General features: G+C 39.1%; 1 protein-coding gene across 17 annotated transcripts in view; it reads right to left on the bottom strand.

The window, feature by feature from the left end:
* ADGRL2 (adhesion G protein-coupled receptor L2) overlaps nt 1-19,692 on the bottom strand; it is a 425,162-nt gene that overhangs the window by 109,413 nt on the left and 296,057 nt on the right. For all 17 annotated transcript variants that reach the window (XR_006414954.1, XM_044432483.1, XM_044432481.1 and 14 more), the window contains one exon: nt 957-1,170. Coding sequence is in view for 16 of the 17 variants with exons in the window: in XM_044432483.1 (XP_044288418.1) it covers nt 957-1,170 (214 nt within the window). In the remaining variant the exon portion in view is untranslated. The remainder of the gene's footprint in view (nt 1-956; nt 1,171-19,692) is intronic.

Here is a 19,692-nt window from a genome sequence, read left to right as displayed (position 1 = left end):
TGATGTATTTACTTAGTATGGCCATTTTAAAACTACTTGAACAGGCAGTGGGGGTGTGAGAGGTCATTTGGGTGCGCTGCCTCCCGCTTGCCATTCAGCGAGCAGGCACAGGAAAAATGAGCAACACAGATGCGATGGAGGAGTTTTCTTTCCCATTGAGCTCAATGAGAAACACCTGGGCAGAGGTATAGAAAGGACTGCACAGGGGCAGGAGGATAAAAGGAGGCCAGGAGAAAGCTTGGGGGAGAGAGAGGTGCTGAGCATGGAAGAGAAGTCGATGAAAAGCACAGACACAGGTAGGGCAGGCATGTAGCTGTTAGCGGCAGAAGGTGAGGCAGTGAAGGCAAGGGCTGTTTGGGCACCTTGAGGCTGGGAAAGGGGTGCAGGACTCCAGCTGGAAGAGCTGGCACTGGCCCCACAGGAAGGCGACTGCTGAGCCAAGACGGTGCTTTACCCAGCAAGAATTTTGAGACAATCACCAGAGCCGTTACAGAGCCGAAAGGAGTGTTTGTTGGTGCTTCCTGTGCAAGTGGGAAAGGAACAGCAGGGAAAGAGAGAAGACAGGTGCTCAACCTTTCTGGGAGCTGGGAGGCCATGAGGGAATGTCAGAGAGACATCACTCCCTGCCCTAGACTGAACCAAAGGATTGTGTGTGTTTGTCTCTCCTGATTAGGCTAAATGCTGACCAAGAGTATTAGCATAACCAGAGGTGTGTTTGTTTGTTTCTGGGACTTTATAGCATGCTTTCTTGCTTTTTACTCAAAAGAGCTTAAATATAAAGCTCAGACAGTTTTCTTTTACTTTTTCTAAAAAAAAACATAAGAGAATATGAGACTAATTCTTTCCAGGGGGTGAGGAAAGCCCCACTGGAAATACGCACATCTTTATTAAGATGTTGAAACTCAATTCTAGCTAGTAGAGCGTGGATTCTTTTCTGTAGTTGGCATTTCTTTTACCTTTGTGTCATAATTTTGTAGGCATCAGGAAGGAAACATTCTGTGTTCTCCATCTGGAAAGGGTCAGCATCACAAATTTTGTCATCTGTCCGTCCATAATTAGCACTCTCTATCATAATGACATCACTTCCTGGGCATCGAAGATCAATGGAGTAGCCCTCACAGGACAGTTCTCGCCTTACTAAACCAAACGGTAATGCTGCTCGACTGAAACCTAAAGAGAAATCAGAAAATATATTAAGTAATAAATTCAGTAATATTCAAATAGATAGTAGGTTGGAGGAAGTTTAAGATCCACAGAATCTGTAATCTTTTTTGTAGGTACAACATCTATAAAAATGTTTACTGCTGATAATTCATACTAGATTCCTCCATTGAGTCCAGTGTGTGGAAGACATCACATGGGGAAACTAATCTTCCAATTCACACCATGTCCAAGTCAGATTTAAATATAACCACTACCTAGAACACATCAACAAATAAACACATAACTGGAATATGATTTTTTAAATTACAAACTTCAGAGCCAAGAGGAAATGGCTAAGAGGGAAAAAGGGTTTATATAAATCAAATTGCTCATGAACAATGAATGGAATTTCGCATTAACTATGAAGTGATGGCTGAGAGACTGGGTCATTTTTTAGCCAGCTGGTTTACAACTGTGCTTATAACCATGAACTAGCACTATTCTGCGTTACAGCTAATTCAATTATTTTCAACAGATGTTTATAGTTGGCTTTCTTCATCCCTGTGACTGGGTCAATCTTTGAATTGACTTTGTTTCAAAAGTGAATGCTGTGCGATTAATCTATTTATTATCCTTTCTCTTGCCACCCTCAAGCTAACTATCAAACCTACAATGGTCTGCAACGTTTATATAGCAAGCCCTCACACAGCTCTTCTTACCCTGTACCTCAAAATAACAGAGAAGCAGGGCATTTGACTGTGGAAAAAACCAACAACAACAACAATGAAACGTAACAGGCTTAATAAAAGCAGTAACCTAAAACCAGAGCATGCCTTAATCCTTTTCTCCAGCTTCTTTTCTTCTTTCATCTCAGAGCCCATGTGCCTGTGTATGAATATCTTGTTCAAACTCTCACTTACATTTCTTCCCTTTGAAAATAATAGCTTCCCTCTGAAAGGTATTATTAATTTTATTAATATAAGCCTTTTCTCCTTCAAAAGTGACACTGCTGCCTGATAGAACTTTCAGCTGCAGTCTCATTTGATTTTGTAGAACTAGTTTGATTCTTTCGAACAAACGAAAGGAGCCTTTCCTTCTGGCACTTGAGTGAAGGTAAATGTATTACCAGCAGAGAAACTAACATAACAAAGGGGCTGAGATTATTATTGTTTTTAAAAGTGCATATGAAATTAAAATAAAGAACTTGTTCTCATAAAATTCCAGTTAAGGATGAGCTGCTCTGAAGAATATTTAACTTTTACGCATGCTTGAACTCCTCTTTTTGTTTAGATGATATTCTACTTTTACAACCTACAGGTGTGTACCTTATGAAAAATTTTCATGAAATTGCTATAAATTATAAGGGAGAAAAAAGGAAATCAGGATAGGATGACAAATAATTATGTAAATATGGTGGACACACTTTGCATTGTATTGTAATATTACATTCAGATCAGGCACCTTTGGGAATAGGCAGCAATGTCTGAGTCTCCTACAGGACCATGGGTTGTTGAGCAAGAGGGTTGCTCTGAAGACAGAGCGAGGGCTTGCTTGGTTGCAGAAGGAGGTCAGTAGGGAAGTGGGTCAGCTCTGTGGCTTATATTTTTCAGACTGGGACAATACTGGAGTACATAAAGCAACCAAGGAGTTCACTCATCTAATACTAAATAATCACAGCAAAGGTACTGGGTACACTTAACATACAAAAGAGAAGGTGTAACTTTTTCAGTCAGGATTAGACTGGTTTTCTCTGTGGTAGCTGAAGGTTTAAGTCAGCTTACCAGCTACGCAAGCAAGCTCCACCGAACATTTTTTTAGTGACTACACATGTTGAGGCAAGTCCATGCGTATTTTTTCCCCATTTACCACACTGACTCAGTATGTGACAATATGACTGAAGATACATGTGCTGACTGAAACCCACAACTGGCATGGACCAAGGATAAAAATGCGCCTTGAATAAGGGCACTAGAGTGAAGAAAGAAACATAATCTAGATCCTCTAGGAACAAAGATCACAGTCATACATCCATGAGCCATCTATTATCGTTCTTTACCAGGGAGAGAAGATAAACACATACTTCAAAAACCACACCACACTGCCGCAGTGCTTTTAGGTTTCCCCTCATGCATTCATACAATCCTCCCAACAACTCTGTAGGACGATCAAGACTGAGAGACTAACCTTCACATGTTCAAACAAAGCCACTTTATGACCTAGCATACATTTAAATCTCACCCTCCCATGTTAAAGGTTCAGCACAATTTATTACACCACAATAGCTTTTCAAGAGATCTAACAAAGCCTGAGGAATGCTGACAAAATGATCTGTACCTATAAAGATCTTAGAACAGAAAAAGATTGGATAAATAACTAGACAGGGCAGTCATTTGTGCAGGGCATGTGTGGAATGGGCAGTGCACAAAGTACCTGGAAACAAAAACTGACATGAAACAGAGCACAGAATACAATTACGTAGTAAACTGACTGCAAAAATAAGTTCAACTCAGGGGGAAAGAGAGCCAGAACAACCATTACAGTAATTCAGAAAGCATGCCAGTGCATTCATACTGAAGGAGCAGAAATGGATTTAACCCAGCTAATTAGCACATTTCCTGCATTAAGGCTGAAAATCTGTATACACTCACTTTTAAGTTCCACAGAACTCTGTGGGACCTGTTACTAAGTAGGTGCCTACAGGACTACACAATAATACTCGCGCCTTTTTATAATGCCTCTATATAATGTTTCCAATTTACTTGGCCAATCAATACAATGGGCTACATTTTTGTTCTTGCATAAAATCTCTGTGTACTCTAACATCTTCGCTCTCGTCATTTCTCTGAGTAGCCCACTAGTTTGTCCCCTGCACCGGCAGTGTTTGGCAGACAGAAGTATTATGCTCCTCACTGTTGCCATTAGCTTAACTGCGCTGATAAAAATATTTAACATTTGTATAGTGCTTTTAAATCCTCAAAGCACTTTGCATGGATTATCTAGCTGCAATCCTTCAAGCAATTTTGTAAGGTGAGTCAATATTATTATCTTCCATATTGCAGATGGTGAAACTGGCACACACAGCGAATGGCACATTTAAAGTCAGCAAGTGATTCATGGAAGAGCCAAGATTTGAACTAGGGCTCTGTGACTCGTACTCAGTGTCTTAGCCACCATGTCAAGCCATTCCCGATATCCAAAAGGTATGAAGATGCCTTTGGCAGCATGGCTGGGTATTAAGAGATCCCAGCACTTTAGTCTGACCATGGAAAACTTTGTTACATTAACCTGCAACATCTGTATCTGTAAACCATGGGATATTTGATGTCCTCTTGTTGGTGCAAATATACACACGCGCGCGCGCGCACACACACACAACTATACAGTGTTAATTATTTCATGGAGAAGTAATATCCTTGAGTTCGAAGGACCAGCATGAAGAAAAGGTTACAACTATGCCCTCATGTATCCTGTACCTTCTCAACTGTTTGGGAGAGACAGTATGAGCTGATCAAAGTGTGTTCATGTTTGCACACGTTTTATTTTTCAGTGCCTGTGTGTTTCCCTTCATTGTTCATACAGAACATAGACAAGTGACAGTAACACTTGAGTCTATTACACGTGCTCAGTTCTGTGAAGAATTAGTGATATAGATATATATTGGATGCAAGGGCAATGGATTCTAGTTTGATCTAACAAGGAAAAGAGATAGAGCGCTTCCTCAGCTGTACTTGCCTTCCTGCTAGATCACTGCCTCTGCCTCAGCAGCTTTCTAAAAATAATAGGTTAAGATCCAGTCAATTCTGAAGCAAGATGTCTTTTCCAAGCAAGGCCCCACCTGAGAGACGAACCAGATAAAATGAAACAGTGTGCACAGCAGAAGGGTAGAGCCCTCTATGAAACCTTCCACATAGCCCTGCCATCACATCACACAAAACCCAGCCACTTAAAAAATGAAATGCCTTCCAGCAAAGCTCTGTAATCTTTATTTTTAGCCTTCTTTTCTTTTCTACCAACAACAGTAAAAATAAGCATAAAAAGAAGCAAATTGTAATTCAATCCATCTTGCAGTTCTCATAACAGCAATGACAATGACAACAACAAACGGTTAGAAAGCTCTATGAGCGCCCCCCCCAGCAATCAATATTGTACCTTTGTACTGTGCAAATGTGAATACTGCCAAATAGCAGTGCTTAGGGTAAAATGAACTGTTCTGCTGAATTTTATTCCCTCTGAACAAATGATTTTGAAAAGATAGCTTTTGGGGGATAGCTAGAAAATGTCAAGCAACAGCTCCCACAGCTTTAGGCAAGTGATTGGAATAAATACTTCCTGGCAACAGGTGCAGCTACTGAAATGTTATTTGCATACAGAAGATAACTCTGGGTAAACAGATGCATTGCTCCACAATGAAAATTGGGAAGCCCTATCCTAGCTTAGCATCCTCCCAAAGTCTTTTGGTCAGCCAATGCACACTGGCATCACTTTTAAACAGAAAACCATCCATGAATATATGGAACACTGTGCTTTACTAATGAATCCATCATTCAGAAGCAATCCCGCAATGCTATATGCAATCCTGCTTTTTAAAAAAATGTATTGAGATAATATTTGCAATGCATTTAACACTGAAAATGGATATAGAAATGCCAAGTAGTAATAGGCCACAGTGCAAACTAACTAAGTATTATACAGAGTTTTTACTATTCCTTTCAAAGTTAAATACTGTATACCTTGGGATACACTGCTTCTAATGTGTAAGGACTAGGGAAGCCAATGAGTTGCTTGCTGACCAGGACAATTAGGTGTGACCTCTAGTACAAGGGAAGCACAGGCAGAATAATCCTATACACAGTTACCTGGGAGTAAGCTCCATTACACTCAATAGAGCTTACTTCCGAATAGATAGATACAATACTTCCGAATAGATAGATACAAATCTGATTGCCCTGCAGGTCAGGAAAGGGCTTCTTAGAACCAAACTGCAGGTTGCTTTAAAGACACACCAAGCAGTTGCTTCTTTTTCATTTTCTTTTGACTCTAGAGTAAGTACACAGACTCCTGTTTGGATTGCCACCCAGGCCACTCTGCTGCCTCCTATTCATCTGCATTCTATTTTTGTTAGTAAGATTTTTGCCCAAAACCAAAAGTGGTAAATATACTTAATGAGAAAACCATAGGGAGAGCACTCAACCTATAAACAGGTTTCATTGTAAACACTGGTTCTCTCATTTACTTTTGTTCTTTTTACAAATAAAAAATTCTATGTGCTACACTTCATGCAACGAAATAAACCAGTTATTTCTGTCCTCTGTAAACTCATACTCATAACCCTTCATGAAAATATGCTGATGGAACATTATTACTTTGTGCTCTAGATAAACTTTTCTGCACAACCCATTTTTATTTAATAGAAGCATGTCCACTGAGGAAGGGAAAAGCTGATATGATAAACTGCTTTTCTACAGTAGTGTTAAAATGAGCTTCATGATCAGTTAAAATTGTTCTCAGAGGTTTAGTGAACCAGCATATTTTGTTCCATTACCATCCCTAGTCTTCGCTTTTAGCTGGTTATTTCAGTGAACTGAAGAAAGTGCTTCAATTTAAGAAAAACAGTAATTGGCATTAATCAAACTACAAAGAAGATAACAATTTCTGCCCTCAACTATTTAAAGCAGCAAATACTTATCACAGGAGCCATAATGAGAAGAAATTTCACCTTATTTTCTAAGGTGAAATAAAAGGAAAATAAAAGTGGGTATGCTGTTCAACACTGCCATCTATCTTGTTGACTCTGCCTAGTGAAGATCCTCGAGGCGAAGCATATATTAAATAATGCTCTGTTTTCTACAAATATGGCATTTAGAACAAAGAACTGTATACATGTTGAAAGTCGCAGGAACCCACAAAATCTCTTCTCAAAAATTTATTTATTTCACATTTTTAAAAAATAATATTGCATTGTTTTTGTTCTCACGACAACAAAGACCGTACTGTAAATTCACATTTCTTGCCAAGTACAATGTTTAAACTTGTCTTTTTGACAATCTTCTGAAATCAAGGGAAATGATCATATAAGTTGCAGTGATGCATCTTGGGTAGCATTTGACAATTGGCAGGAGTAGAATTTAGTGTTTCTGGTTAAACAATTGCTTAGTAAGGAAATTAGTACATTGCTCAACATAACCAAAACAACAGCAATGAAAGGAAGACAAAATTCAGTGTATCAGCATCTATCCTACAAACTGGATGGGATAGCACAAGGAAATGCAGAACTTAGATTTTTTTAGAGCCTGCGGGCACTTTTGGAATTTTGTCAGTGTGATGGGCCACTCTTACAAAATGGCTGCTGTGATGAGCATGACTGCCAGAAAACACCCATTTCTTAGTGGCTACAAGAATAAGTAATCTGAATTCAAGGGAGAAAGAAAGGAGAAAAGTCTACGCTCTAAAACATCAAACCATTCTTCAGAAACAGTTTTCTGCTTCCAACACCCATTTTACACCCAGCGGATTGCCAAAGCTCTGTAACAAGTAATTTTGCCAAGAAACAGAATACAAGACAAAGGTGAGTTGCCTGTCCCACACTCCAACAGATGCACGCACACCCAATCCATAATGCAGACAAAAAGAAAAACTTTATGTGTGCATGAAGAAAAACATGCACACATGAAAGCTCACTCACATGCCTAGAAAAACATCTCTCCCAAACATACAAAAACCCATTAGATACAATACAGATCAAAACCCCAAACCTATTAAAGCACACTTCACACCACACCAAAACAGTAACAAAGAATCCAGATAGCACACAACCCCCTACAAAAAACAAACAAATGGCCACACACAGCACACCAATCTCTCACTCCTTCATATTTAGCTTCCCTCAGAATGCTCTCATAACCTATTCTATCCTCCCAAGATGCTTTTAGCCACTACCTCCTCTCTTCAAAGGGTCCCACAGTCCTTCAGTTTACCCTTTGTTTTTCTGGGCTACCTGGCATACTTCAAAATGCAGCACTGGTTAATTTTAATTTGCTAAAAATGCTGGAACCCATGTAGAGCCTGCAGGCAATCTTGGGGAAAAAGATGGAGTTAATGACCAACCACTTGCATCTCAGGTTATTTTCCTAGGTAATAAACATCTTTAAAAGTAACATTTGAAAAATTAGGAAGGGCAGGAAAGGAAGCCCGGCAGACTGCACCCACAAAGGGAGGTGTCCACAGTTGCCATGTCGGAGACCCTAGTCTTGTAATTTAAAAACCATGGGCTTGAATTGGGAAAACAAAAACAAAATAGGGCCACCAGTGTATATAAATTGATATGTAGTATCTGCTAAATTCTACCCCTGCCAGTTTATCATAGTCCTTAGGGTAATCTGTCCATACTATAAAAAAGACCTCAACAATTATTTAGTGGAACATGCTGAGTTCTACTGCTAGCTCAGCACAGCAACAATGAATAAAAATCTTCCAAAATTAACACTAATTAAGGTTCCAAAAGAAAACAACAATGTTAACATGCTATGTATTCTAAAATAATACAGCATCAGTTTGAATCTCAAAACCTTCAAGTACATTAATTAGGATTCAAGATTATTTTGATCCACTGAGTTTATAAGGTTGTATCACAGCCCGACTGGTCTGTTATTACTTTTTTTTTCCTGGAGTGAATGCAAGCAAGCTTTCCCTAAGATTGAGCAAAACAGAATGAATTGGCATGAAAATACCCCTGACCATAGCTTCTTGTGCTCACATGAGAATAAGATAAAAATTCACTGTCTTATCTCTGTGCTTGCATTTTGTTTTGGTTTTGGCAAAGTGGAGAGCTTGGATAAATACAGGATGATGACATTAAAACCCATATCACTAGTGTCATATGCCTTCTGCAGTGTGTGCATACGAGGGGATCTATTCATGTTTTTGCATAACACACACAGAGACATGCACTGCATTCCCCCCCCACAAACACACACACACACAAGCACACACACTTATGAGATCAGATCTACAAATCAAGATACACTCCTCTGAATGTGCTCATCCGGCAAAGTTCCACACCTTCTGCCAAGTGGCAGAATTCCAGAAAAGCCGAGAGATGTTCATTGGGCTTTTTCCTTGTATTTTTTGGCATAGAACATCACTTTGCACATGCCTAAATGGGATCTTTGGAGAATGGCCAGAGAGGGTAACCAGGCTTTGGAAGCTAGACCATAATTCAACACAGTTACAGATATTTTTATGTCTGACTGAATTCAATTGTATGGCAATCTGCAGACGTGCTGGTGAAATTCAGCATTTCACAGCATTTGCTAGTTGATGTTTGAGAACTTATTTTTTCATTATTATTTAATTTCTATCCTGCCGAATAAAGAAAAAATAAGTATAATAAAACAATATAATAGAAAACAATAAAACAGTATCATGTTATGTTCCTTCTTTTCCTTCACAAGAGTCTTCTGAACATGCATTTGTCAGGAAGGAAAAGCTTCTGCTGAGAACAAGTTTAGGAGAACTGAAACAAGGAAACACACAGTACAAACAATGGAGGGTTTTTTGGTATCATAACATGCATCAACAGATTTTCCTGCTGCGTTGCATTTCTCTAATAGAAATTCTGAGTAGAACAGAAATGTTACCTACACTTCAGCGTTTTATTACTGTCTATCAATTATAATTACCTGATAAACACTTTGAGTTTTGAATTCTCATGCAATCCCTGTTGGCTTGAAAATCTGACTGACCACAACAATGATAAAGGGAATTTAGAAAAAAACAAAACCACCAGAACAGACTTTGTCTAAGCAAGATTCAAAAGACCACTGCTGGGTTCATAAACTAACAAAGAAAAGACAGTATCATTGTTCCTAGGCTTTGCAAACCAATTTGGAAACAAAGCCCTCTGATTCTTGGATGTGCTTGCTTGCTTTCTTCCTCTTCCCCACTTCTTTGTGGATACTGCTTCAGTAGGAAAACGAACATGAATTAAAAACTGAACATCTCCCTGTAGAAGACTAAAGCTTGCATTTTGGTTACCTAATGTTCTGACTTCTGTACAGGCAGAGTATTATTAGGTTCTAACTATAACACCAGAAACTAAATTTTATTGATTTCTAGTTGGAATCTGTTTACTTATTTTACTGCTCCAGGATTGTTACTGGATTTTAAACAGTTTTACAGTTATTGGGTGGCATGAAAATGCTGTTAACAAATACATAAATAAATGAACCTAATAAAGCTGTGATTCTATGCACACTTACCTGTGCATATGCCCCTCTGAATACAGTAGATTCCTTCTGATCTGTCCTATCTAGGAGTGCACTGTTAGTATATTTGTCTCCTCCTATGCTGACTTGTGTCACATATTAACATCACTGCCTAATGCTCTGTTCCAACTATCTCTTCTATCAGAGCTGAGGTTCGTTTCAGCTAGAGAAAAACGATTTTTCATCCAGGCCTCTGCGATTGGGAAATGTTCTCTCTGCCAAGGTTCACTTGACACTAATTTTCTTACATTTTAGGCACCAGGTAAAAAACCTTTCTATTCAACCAGCCATTTTAAACAACTCATTTTAACTTCTGACTCTAATATATGCTTTCACCTGCTACCTTTATGTGATTAGGTTCTAATGTTGCTTTTACGTTGCAGTTCCCCATTTTTGCAAATTGGCTTGATGTATGGGATGGGCAGGGATATAAGGTCAGATAGAAACATTTTAAAGAAATAATTTATCATATGAAGGTACCACAGCTGACAAACAGTACAGCAGTTCATTGCTCTTCTGAGCCAGAGGATACTACTGTAATTGACATCCATGGCTAGCTGACGTGCCATGATATGTAACTTCCTAAGCCTCACTGGTTCAAAACTAGTGAAATATTGTGAAAAGCAGTAAGGAAATTCCCCATTACTTTCTGTGCAGGCACAAAAGCTTAGTGAGGAGGAGAGGGCTGCGCTCCTCAAACTCCACAAAATTCTCAGTATAAAAATATTCTCCAGCTCAGGGGCACAGAATAATGGGGATTTCTGTTTTTTCTAAAGCCAACTCATTTTTCAATATTGCCATTTTGTTGTCATTGAAAAATGGCAATGACTTAATATAAATGTATCCATTTTCCCTATATATATTTGAATGGCCAGAGAGTTTATCCTGCTGGATCGTCAAAATCTACTTTCAGCAACTTGCATTACAGTGGGTAAACAGGAAAAGAAATCTCAAATGAAAAGGCAAACCAATTGGGTTCACACAGACACTCACACACACTACAGACAGACAAATAAGACTTCTGACAACAAGAAGCATCTTGGTACATTCACATTAATATTAGGATTAATATGTAAAAGCAACACTGCTGTTGGTCACCCTGGTTGCTATCATTATATAACTATGGTGTGGAAAGGTCAAGTACACACATACACAAACCCAAGCATATCATTAAAAGATATTTTTAGGAATTGTGGAGTCTACCTACTAGTCTAAGAGAACTAGGCTATCTTCAGAATCCTTAGGGTTGATGCAAAGTGGAAGATTAAGTTTCAAATTCCAAAAATACTGACATATTTCTTTGCATGCTTGCCCACTAAATTGAAAACCACAAGTTCTCAAAGGAGGTGATAAGTATAATTACATGAGATTACCCAGCAAAGCCCTTTGCCAGGTTCCTTAAAGCAGGACAGAGGCATCAGTATTGTTGGGGAGCATTACTGCAAAACAATATATTCGCAAAGTGTTGACTCAAACTGTACTCTCAGATGGGGTCAAATGCACTCTCAATTGCATTACTGTCCTTTTATTTGGCTAAAATTTTTTAATTGCTCCTTTATTTTACAAGCTTTTAACTTACATTGCATGTTACACCGTTATATTTTATTAAATCACATGAGCATTCATGCAGGGTGCCTACCAATAAATAATGTGTCTAGTAATTGGCATCCTAGCCTGGTCAGTATGGACTGTGAAATCCTCCATATGCTTAGCAGGAAGTGGGGACAAGATTTGCTGGTTTGTCTGTTAACTGTTCTATTACAACAAGATATAGTTCCGAACAGGTACTGCACAGATCCTGTCTAAAATAGTTGTGGGTATCTCTCTTCCACATCTCACATTCCACTTGCAACCCCATTTGCATCAAAGCTTCTAAACCAATTATAAGCTACTAAAACAACTTCTATATTGTTTTCAAAGAAAACTGTGGATTGAAAACAGAAACAAATACAAACAGGCAACAACCAATATCCAAACTGGTGGCACAGAGCCTAAAAGCAGACTTGGCTAAGTCAGAAATAAATAAATAAAGTGAGTGAGTGAGTGAGTGTATATAGCCCTAACAATGGAAAACATGAAACTGCTACAGTAAGACTAGATGACCAAGTCTAAACTCATTCAAAGTAGGAATGGTGAAGATCTCACTGTTTGCCTCAAAAACCACCTGTCATTTCAAAAACATGAACTCATTTTCTTACCTGGAAGAAAACTTTTCTAATAATTGTTTACATCTCAATCAGCAGGCTCTGGATTTACCATCATGGTAGATCCATCCCTAAAACTGTTTCTAACTATGGATTCAGTTGTCAGCAAAGCATTGCAGTTGTTAGGAAAGCTTCTGTCTTGAAAGTGGTGTATACTTTGGTCCAACAGACCACACCCTTCAGGGTTCATGACCACAGAAACTGCTGACCCTTAGAAATACTGAGACTTAGCCACAGTGACACAGAAAAGCAGAAATTAAGTGACATAGATAATCTACATTTCCTGAGTCCCAGCTTCAACACTTAATTAAAAGATCACCCTTCCTCTAGAGACTCTCATGCCATAGTGTCAAGAGCCCTGGAAATACCCAAAATAAAAATTCAGCTGCTGGAATCTCACACCTGGAAAAAGACGACATTGCAATGTTGCATGCAGATATGCTAATCAGAAAAGAAAAGAAACAGAAGGATACCAGATATTCCTCAGTCACAAAGCGCCCAACAAATTATAGTGTATGGATCTTGGGAGTTAAGTATGCCTCTATTAGCAGGTTTGTTTTCAAACTTACTTACCTTGAAAAATAACAAAACAACAACAAAAAGAACAAAACCTACAAACTACAAAACACTAGAGGAAGAAAGTGTTTGCATATGCTAATAACTGCCACAAAGGAGCACACACTCAGATAAGATACTGAAAACAGCCTATCAATCTACAGGAAGATCTCAAAGATCTCAAAGGCAGGTTAAAATCAAAATTGCATATGCAAAACAGGAAAGATAGAAAGAGCTACTTCTGTCCAGAAGTGTATTTGTGTGTGTGTGTGTGCGGGGGGGGGCACTAATAACACAATGAGAATTGTTGCACTATGTTATATCCTTGGCAAGGGGCATTTTCTTCTTATTGCTGACCTACATGTGCATAATTTATCATTTGATCTTCTTCACCTTGAAAAGAATAATACCCATTTGACTGTGTGGGTATGTCCCAACCTTTATATTCTGGAACTTGCAGGGCTGGTATTTAAAAGGAGCTATCTACCTACTGAAAGCTTTCAAATCTATTATTCTTGCTGAAATTCTAAGCATTCTTAGATGTGTCATCTCCTGTGGGAATTATGGGAATCATAGTTTTCCCTGGATAAAGCAAATGACTGACAGGAAGAAACACATCTGAGAATGTCCAAAACATAATTTCCAAGGATGGCAGACAGTCTATGCTTCAGGGACCTGAGGATGCCTCAAATACTAATTATCTCACCCTCCCTTTCACCAAAATATGTTTTGTTTCCAACATGGGTGCAACAAGCCTCATCTAAGTTTTCCTATCATGCCTTGAGAACTCAGAAAGAGTTAGTGAAAACACAAAGCACTGTAATAGTTGAAAAACAGAATAAAGGAGGATGCTTAAAATCACTCATATGAAAAAGTATTAGTACCACTTGGTAAGGTATTCTTGTGTACTGGCTTGCCACACCAGAAAGGTTACTTTTTCTATTGTAAGTGCACTATATGTCCTATGATACCTTCCATGGGCAGTTTGCAGTAGAATGGGAAAAATAGTCCAAACTGTGTGTTTAGTCACAGCATCATACTGGCCTAAAAGATCCTGACATGGTCATGAAAGAATCAGGCCTAAACAAATTGCATCAGAGTCTGGAAAAGTACTGTGGCAGTTTATCTCCTTAGTGCCATCAACACATTTCTTTGCTGTTTTGTAATTAATTTGTTATGAATCCATGGTGTAAAAAACAGACAAACATGTGTTTTAGTATCTAAAGAGTGTATCACTTCAGAATGCAAGCGGTGGTAAAATGAATTATGTTATCTGGCTAACCAACTAGCTCTACATGCAGAAATTGTTGTTTGAGGTGATTGTTTTCCACTGGTCACATTCAGTTATGAGATTGCTTTCCATATTTTGAAGTACAAGAATTACAGGAATTTACCACACAGTTTGACTGTAGATCATCTGTGACTAACAATGGCATTCTAAAATTTATTTCACAAAACAGTAACAAAGTATAACGGAGCCATGAGTTCTCCTTTTACTGACTGCAAATATGACTATACTTTCCTATAGAAACTGCCATCCAAAACTCTGAGTAGACATATTCTTCAGAATTACAAAGAACAGGATTGTATAAGAAAATCAGAAAGTGGGGAGGAAATCTCGCTTAGGCAACAGCTATTCCTACTACAATTTCCAGGAAGTGCAATTCCCAGCAGGCACAACTCCACGACATTCTTCTCAGGCAGATTAAATTCAATTCCTTTCAATTTACTGCGTGGGAGTCTCTTTAGATGAGAGGGGGGAAAGCCCTGTCTGCTCTACTTAAGCATAAAAGACACCACAATGTATCAGTAGGCATATATGAGTGCTGTTGTTAAGCTTATTATCTGTTTCTTTGTAATATGTTTGATTTTATAAACCCATTTTGTGACTTACTTCAAGCCTCTCATTATTTTTAAAGGCACTCAATCAGTCGTCATTACAGCAAATTTACTTGATAATTAAGGAAAACAAACCATATTCATTAATGGTGCCTTACATTCTTACAATATTTTTGAAGGACACTAACAAAAACAGAGAGTATATTGATGGCAACCAAGCTGTTGTTTGAATGACATTACAGTTAGGTCAATCGAGGAAAGATCTTGTAGAAAAGTATTAGGTTAGGGAACTTGTAGGAGCAAACTGGTACAATTAAACCCTAAACTGGTACAATCAGTAAAGTAAATGGAACTGCAAGTGCCTAGTTGTTCCAAGCAACTGATGAAGAAATAAACCTGTACATATGGATTGTTCTGTTTCTAATTGCAGATGGAGACCCCATAATATAATCTTTCTAACATGGAAAAATGTGTGTGTGGGGGGGGAGCTTTCCTTGTACAGGGATTTAAATGTGTAGCAAATCATCAAATCATGCCAAGTGGGACACTTCCGGCAGAGGCTTGCCATCTTCCTCAACTGTTTGTAAATAAATACACAGTTTGTATAAATAAACTACTTGGGATCCCTAACAAAATACTACAGAACCTGCATGAAGGTTTACAGTTTAAAGAACAGTCAGAAAGAAAGGATTTTGTAGATAATGGCCAGAACTTTGAATTCTAACATGAAGTGTAATTAAGGTCCTGAAGTGACAAGGGCCAATCCTTTGAAAAGCCATGCTGGCACATTCTGCAAGAGCCAGAGTTCCCAAAACCTCTAGGCAGGCCCCACATATATGCGTGGCAGTGATCAGCCCTTGAGATTACAATAGTATAAATGTCTCAAGCTAAATTTAAGTAAGATAGAAAAAGCTTCTGTTAGGATTCTAAGCTATAATGGTTTCTTTAGCCCTCCATAAAGCTATCTGAAATACTAGACAGAAAGAAAGAAGGGAGGCCGGCCAGCTGGCCGGCCAATTATCTTTCAGCACTGCAAAAAATTTAGAAGTATCACTTCTTGTAATCTATTGCTTTTGATAAGTATTGATAATGGGGAAACAGAAAAAGAAAGAAAATATAAAGAAGGAAAGGATACCTGTTAACCATGGTATGTCAGAGTCATCACCCACCATATTACCCACTGAAGTTTAATTGTTATCTAACAGAAGAATCCTATACTCAGTGGCATAGAAGCAAGACCCCTTTCCTGGGTCACTCCCCAGCGAACCCTTCTCACTTCCATCACCAGCAGCTGCTCTTGCTGCTCATCCACTTTTTCATCATTGCTGTCACTGGCTTGCTTGACAGGCATGGATGCTTTCAGCAGGCAGGAATGGGATTTAGGGTTCCTTCTTCACACTTCCAGCACTGCCTGGAACACCACTGAAGCAAGGGAACAAACAGGGTGCAATCCTGGAGGGGAGGGGTATGTCCGGGGCAGGGGAGTTGTTACTGCAAGGGTGTAGGTTTGCCCTTGATAATGGCTTTGCCAATAGTTCCATTACAGGAGTCATAGATATAAGTACTACCAGGCCATTCAGAATGACCACGTAATCTAATGCATGTTCAGCTAAGGAGGAAATACCAGGAAATACAAATACAGGAAATATAAAAACATCAGAAAATGTCAGTCAAAGGCCCTGCATCCCTGGAAACTCCACCAGTGCCCATCAGTGTGGGACTCTGCAACCATAAATGCCCAAATACTGCTACAGTCAGAGAATTCATGACAGCAATGACATGCTCCGATCTCACACTGTGACATCACCACACATGCATGCAGTAGGCAACAAGGCAGTATAGAACCCACATCTGGAAGTGACTCCATTACAGACAGTCATCAAGTAGCACCAAGAAGGCAGGAATCCGAACTCCCCAGTGCTCCTCATAGCCAAAGTATCTGAGCACAATACAGAAAAGGGAGCCCACCCAGCACAGCAGCACCACATAGTTCCTTTGACTGGATACCTCAGTAAACATCTACCACCCACCATAAGGCAGAGTCCCATCTGGAGGGGGAAAAAATCTTTTGCAAAATAGTCAAGGGTCCAGAACACACAACAAAGCCCATCACATATCTCCAGTGACTCACTGCACAGAGCATTGATTTGAAATGAGAGATCAAGTGTCATCGTGGGGAAGGGAGTAACATGGTTTCAATCATTTTCTGCAGCTCTGGTAAAATCAAGACACATCAGAGGCAAAAGGGAGGGAACTCCTAGGGTGCAAATCTATTGCAAGCTCAACTGAGCAGTTCCCTAAACGATTCAGACAGTGGCACCCCACCTCCAAACCAACACTCAGTCATTGGCAAATCTTATAGCCACACCAAGTGGCCAGCCTAAAATATCCACTGGGCTTAAAAAGCAGAGACTAATTTGCAGCGGTTTTAGCACAGTATCCATTCAGGACAGTTGCAATGCCATCATAACAATGGTGCTGGGACATTCAGATTTGGAAGGGACAGACGTATGGAAATCCTTCTCCCTAATTAAATCACAGAATGAGGGTTTGAAGTGGTAAATAATAAATCACAAAGAATCTGCAATCTGGTTGTCAAGGAAACTGGCATGCCTTTGCCATAATTGCTGTGAGCCCCATCTTGCCCTTTTTGACACAAGCCTTATCAAGCATTCTGGTCAGAGAATGAGAAAGTTGCTTTTCTGTTCCTCTCAGGCAGTCATGTAACATGCATTGAGCTTGACTGAACAAGGCCACGCTACCACACAAATGTTGCATTCAACAACATTCCTTTATTTTCTCCTGATCCATAGCTAGTAATTAACTAGTAAGTACCACTATATTCCTATCAACCCTGGAAGTAGACCAGACTTATTTGAAAGTGCTTTGCAAGGCCTCAATAGCTATGTTGACTAGAAAGGTTTCCTCTCCCATTTATTGTTGCTGTTGGAAAGGAAATCATTTTGGGTCTTTTGGGCCTGTCACTAAGTCATCGTATTTCTGGAGAATTTTTGTTTCAATCCAAGAAAGAAATAGTTACAAGATGATGGGAGGTAGATTAGCAATAAGTACCCCAGTAGAATTTACAAACCGCTGCTATTTCAAAACAAAGAAGCACAGCAGAAAGTTGCAATATAAAGGTTTTTAATCAAGTAAACCAGCATTTCAGCACTAATGCCTGCCATTTTAATGAGTAGGTGTTTTTAGTTCAGCTGCATTTTAAAATACATATGAATCGTGTGCCACTGACTGCTGTTTGAGCCAGCAGGTTTAAAAGGGAGATTTCTGATTGCTCATTTCCGTAGAATATGCATCCTTAAATATAAGTACCTAGAATCTAAAAGTTAACAAGGTCAAAAGATATGGAGGAAAGTTCTTGTGGGGCAAGAACGTGTTTTTCTCAGTCTTGCAATGCAAATCAATGCTTCTGCACAGAAGTAAACATGCACAGTATTTCTCTTTTGTAATTCCAAGTTTTCTTTAGTCTTCTCACACTTCCCTTCATGCTCCAAACCACAACACTAACCTTTCCTTCTGTGCTTCTCAGTGTTCATTTTTACCAAATGATAATGTACCATGAAAATTGCGGGCTAGTTACATGTACTTAGCAAATGGCTGCTGTAGCCACCAGTATATGGAGCAACTCTCTTCATATATTCCTACCCACCCATTTCAATCCTTTTCTGAAGTCCTTCGCTGAATAATGCCCCCAGTGAGATCAAGGGGAAAAGGGCTAGGAGGGAGAGGCATTTTCTGCCATTGCAGTAGGACTCTGGAATTCTTTCCCCAGGGACATCTGGCTGGCATTGACTTGGCTCTCCAGGTAAAACCTGTTTTGTTCAAACAAGCCTTTGCTTAATTTAATTTATATGTTGCTATTGATTATTTATTTTTGGTTGTTAATTTATTGGTTGTATTTTCTCTTGCTGTTTGGTTTTTATAATTTTATTATGAAAATGGCTCATAATTTACTATTTGTATTGTTTTCATCTGTTTTATTGATTGCATTTTATATGCTGTTTTCAGCATTTGTAAGCCTTCCAGGGAAGCTTTGGGTCAAGATAGAAGTAAAATAAATAAATAAATAAATAGTTTCGTACTTTTCTTTCCAATTCCTAAATATTCTTTTCCTATCAGCAACATAATCTGTACAGCGTTTTGGATGGAGTAGCATTTCCCCTGAATGGGGAAGCTGGCAACCCAGAGGTCTTCCTGGAGCCAAGAATTTCTCTAGAGACTCAGGTGGCTTCACTGGCATGGACTGCCTTCTACTAGCTTCAGCTGGTGCCTAGGTGCACCCCTACCTCAACAAGGCCTATCCAGGAATCTAGACTCTGATAACCTCCAGGTTAGACTACAGTAATGCAATTTACATGGGACAGCCCTTGAAGAATGTTCAGAAGCTTGTGCAAAATGTGGCAGCCATATTAATAACTAGGACTAGAATGTCTGAACAAGTAATATCCCATTCTGCACTGCTTGCACTGGCAGCCTATATGTTTCCAAGGCCAATTCAAGGTACTGTTTATAGTCAGTACTGCCCTGCAGGGCTTGCGGCAGGAAGTGCTGAGGGAACTCCTCTTGTGTGCTACACCTGCAGACCAGCCACTACAACCACATAACAAATTCTCAAAATGGGTGGTAGACACAGTTACCAAGGGAAACACAATATTACTTCTTAAAACTTA

The sequence above is a fragment of the Varanus komodoensis genome, unplaced genomic scaffold, assembly GCF_004798865.1.
Source record: "Varanus komodoensis strain SLA01 unplaced genomic scaffold, ASM479886v1 scaffold24, whole genome shotgun sequence".
In the NCBI taxonomy this organism is placed as follows: Eukaryota; Metazoa; Chordata; class Lepidosauria; order Squamata; family Varanidae; genus Varanus; species Varanus komodoensis.
The sequence above is the reverse complement of the archived record's forward strand: the minus strand, read 5'-3'. Positions and strand labels throughout refer to the sequence as shown.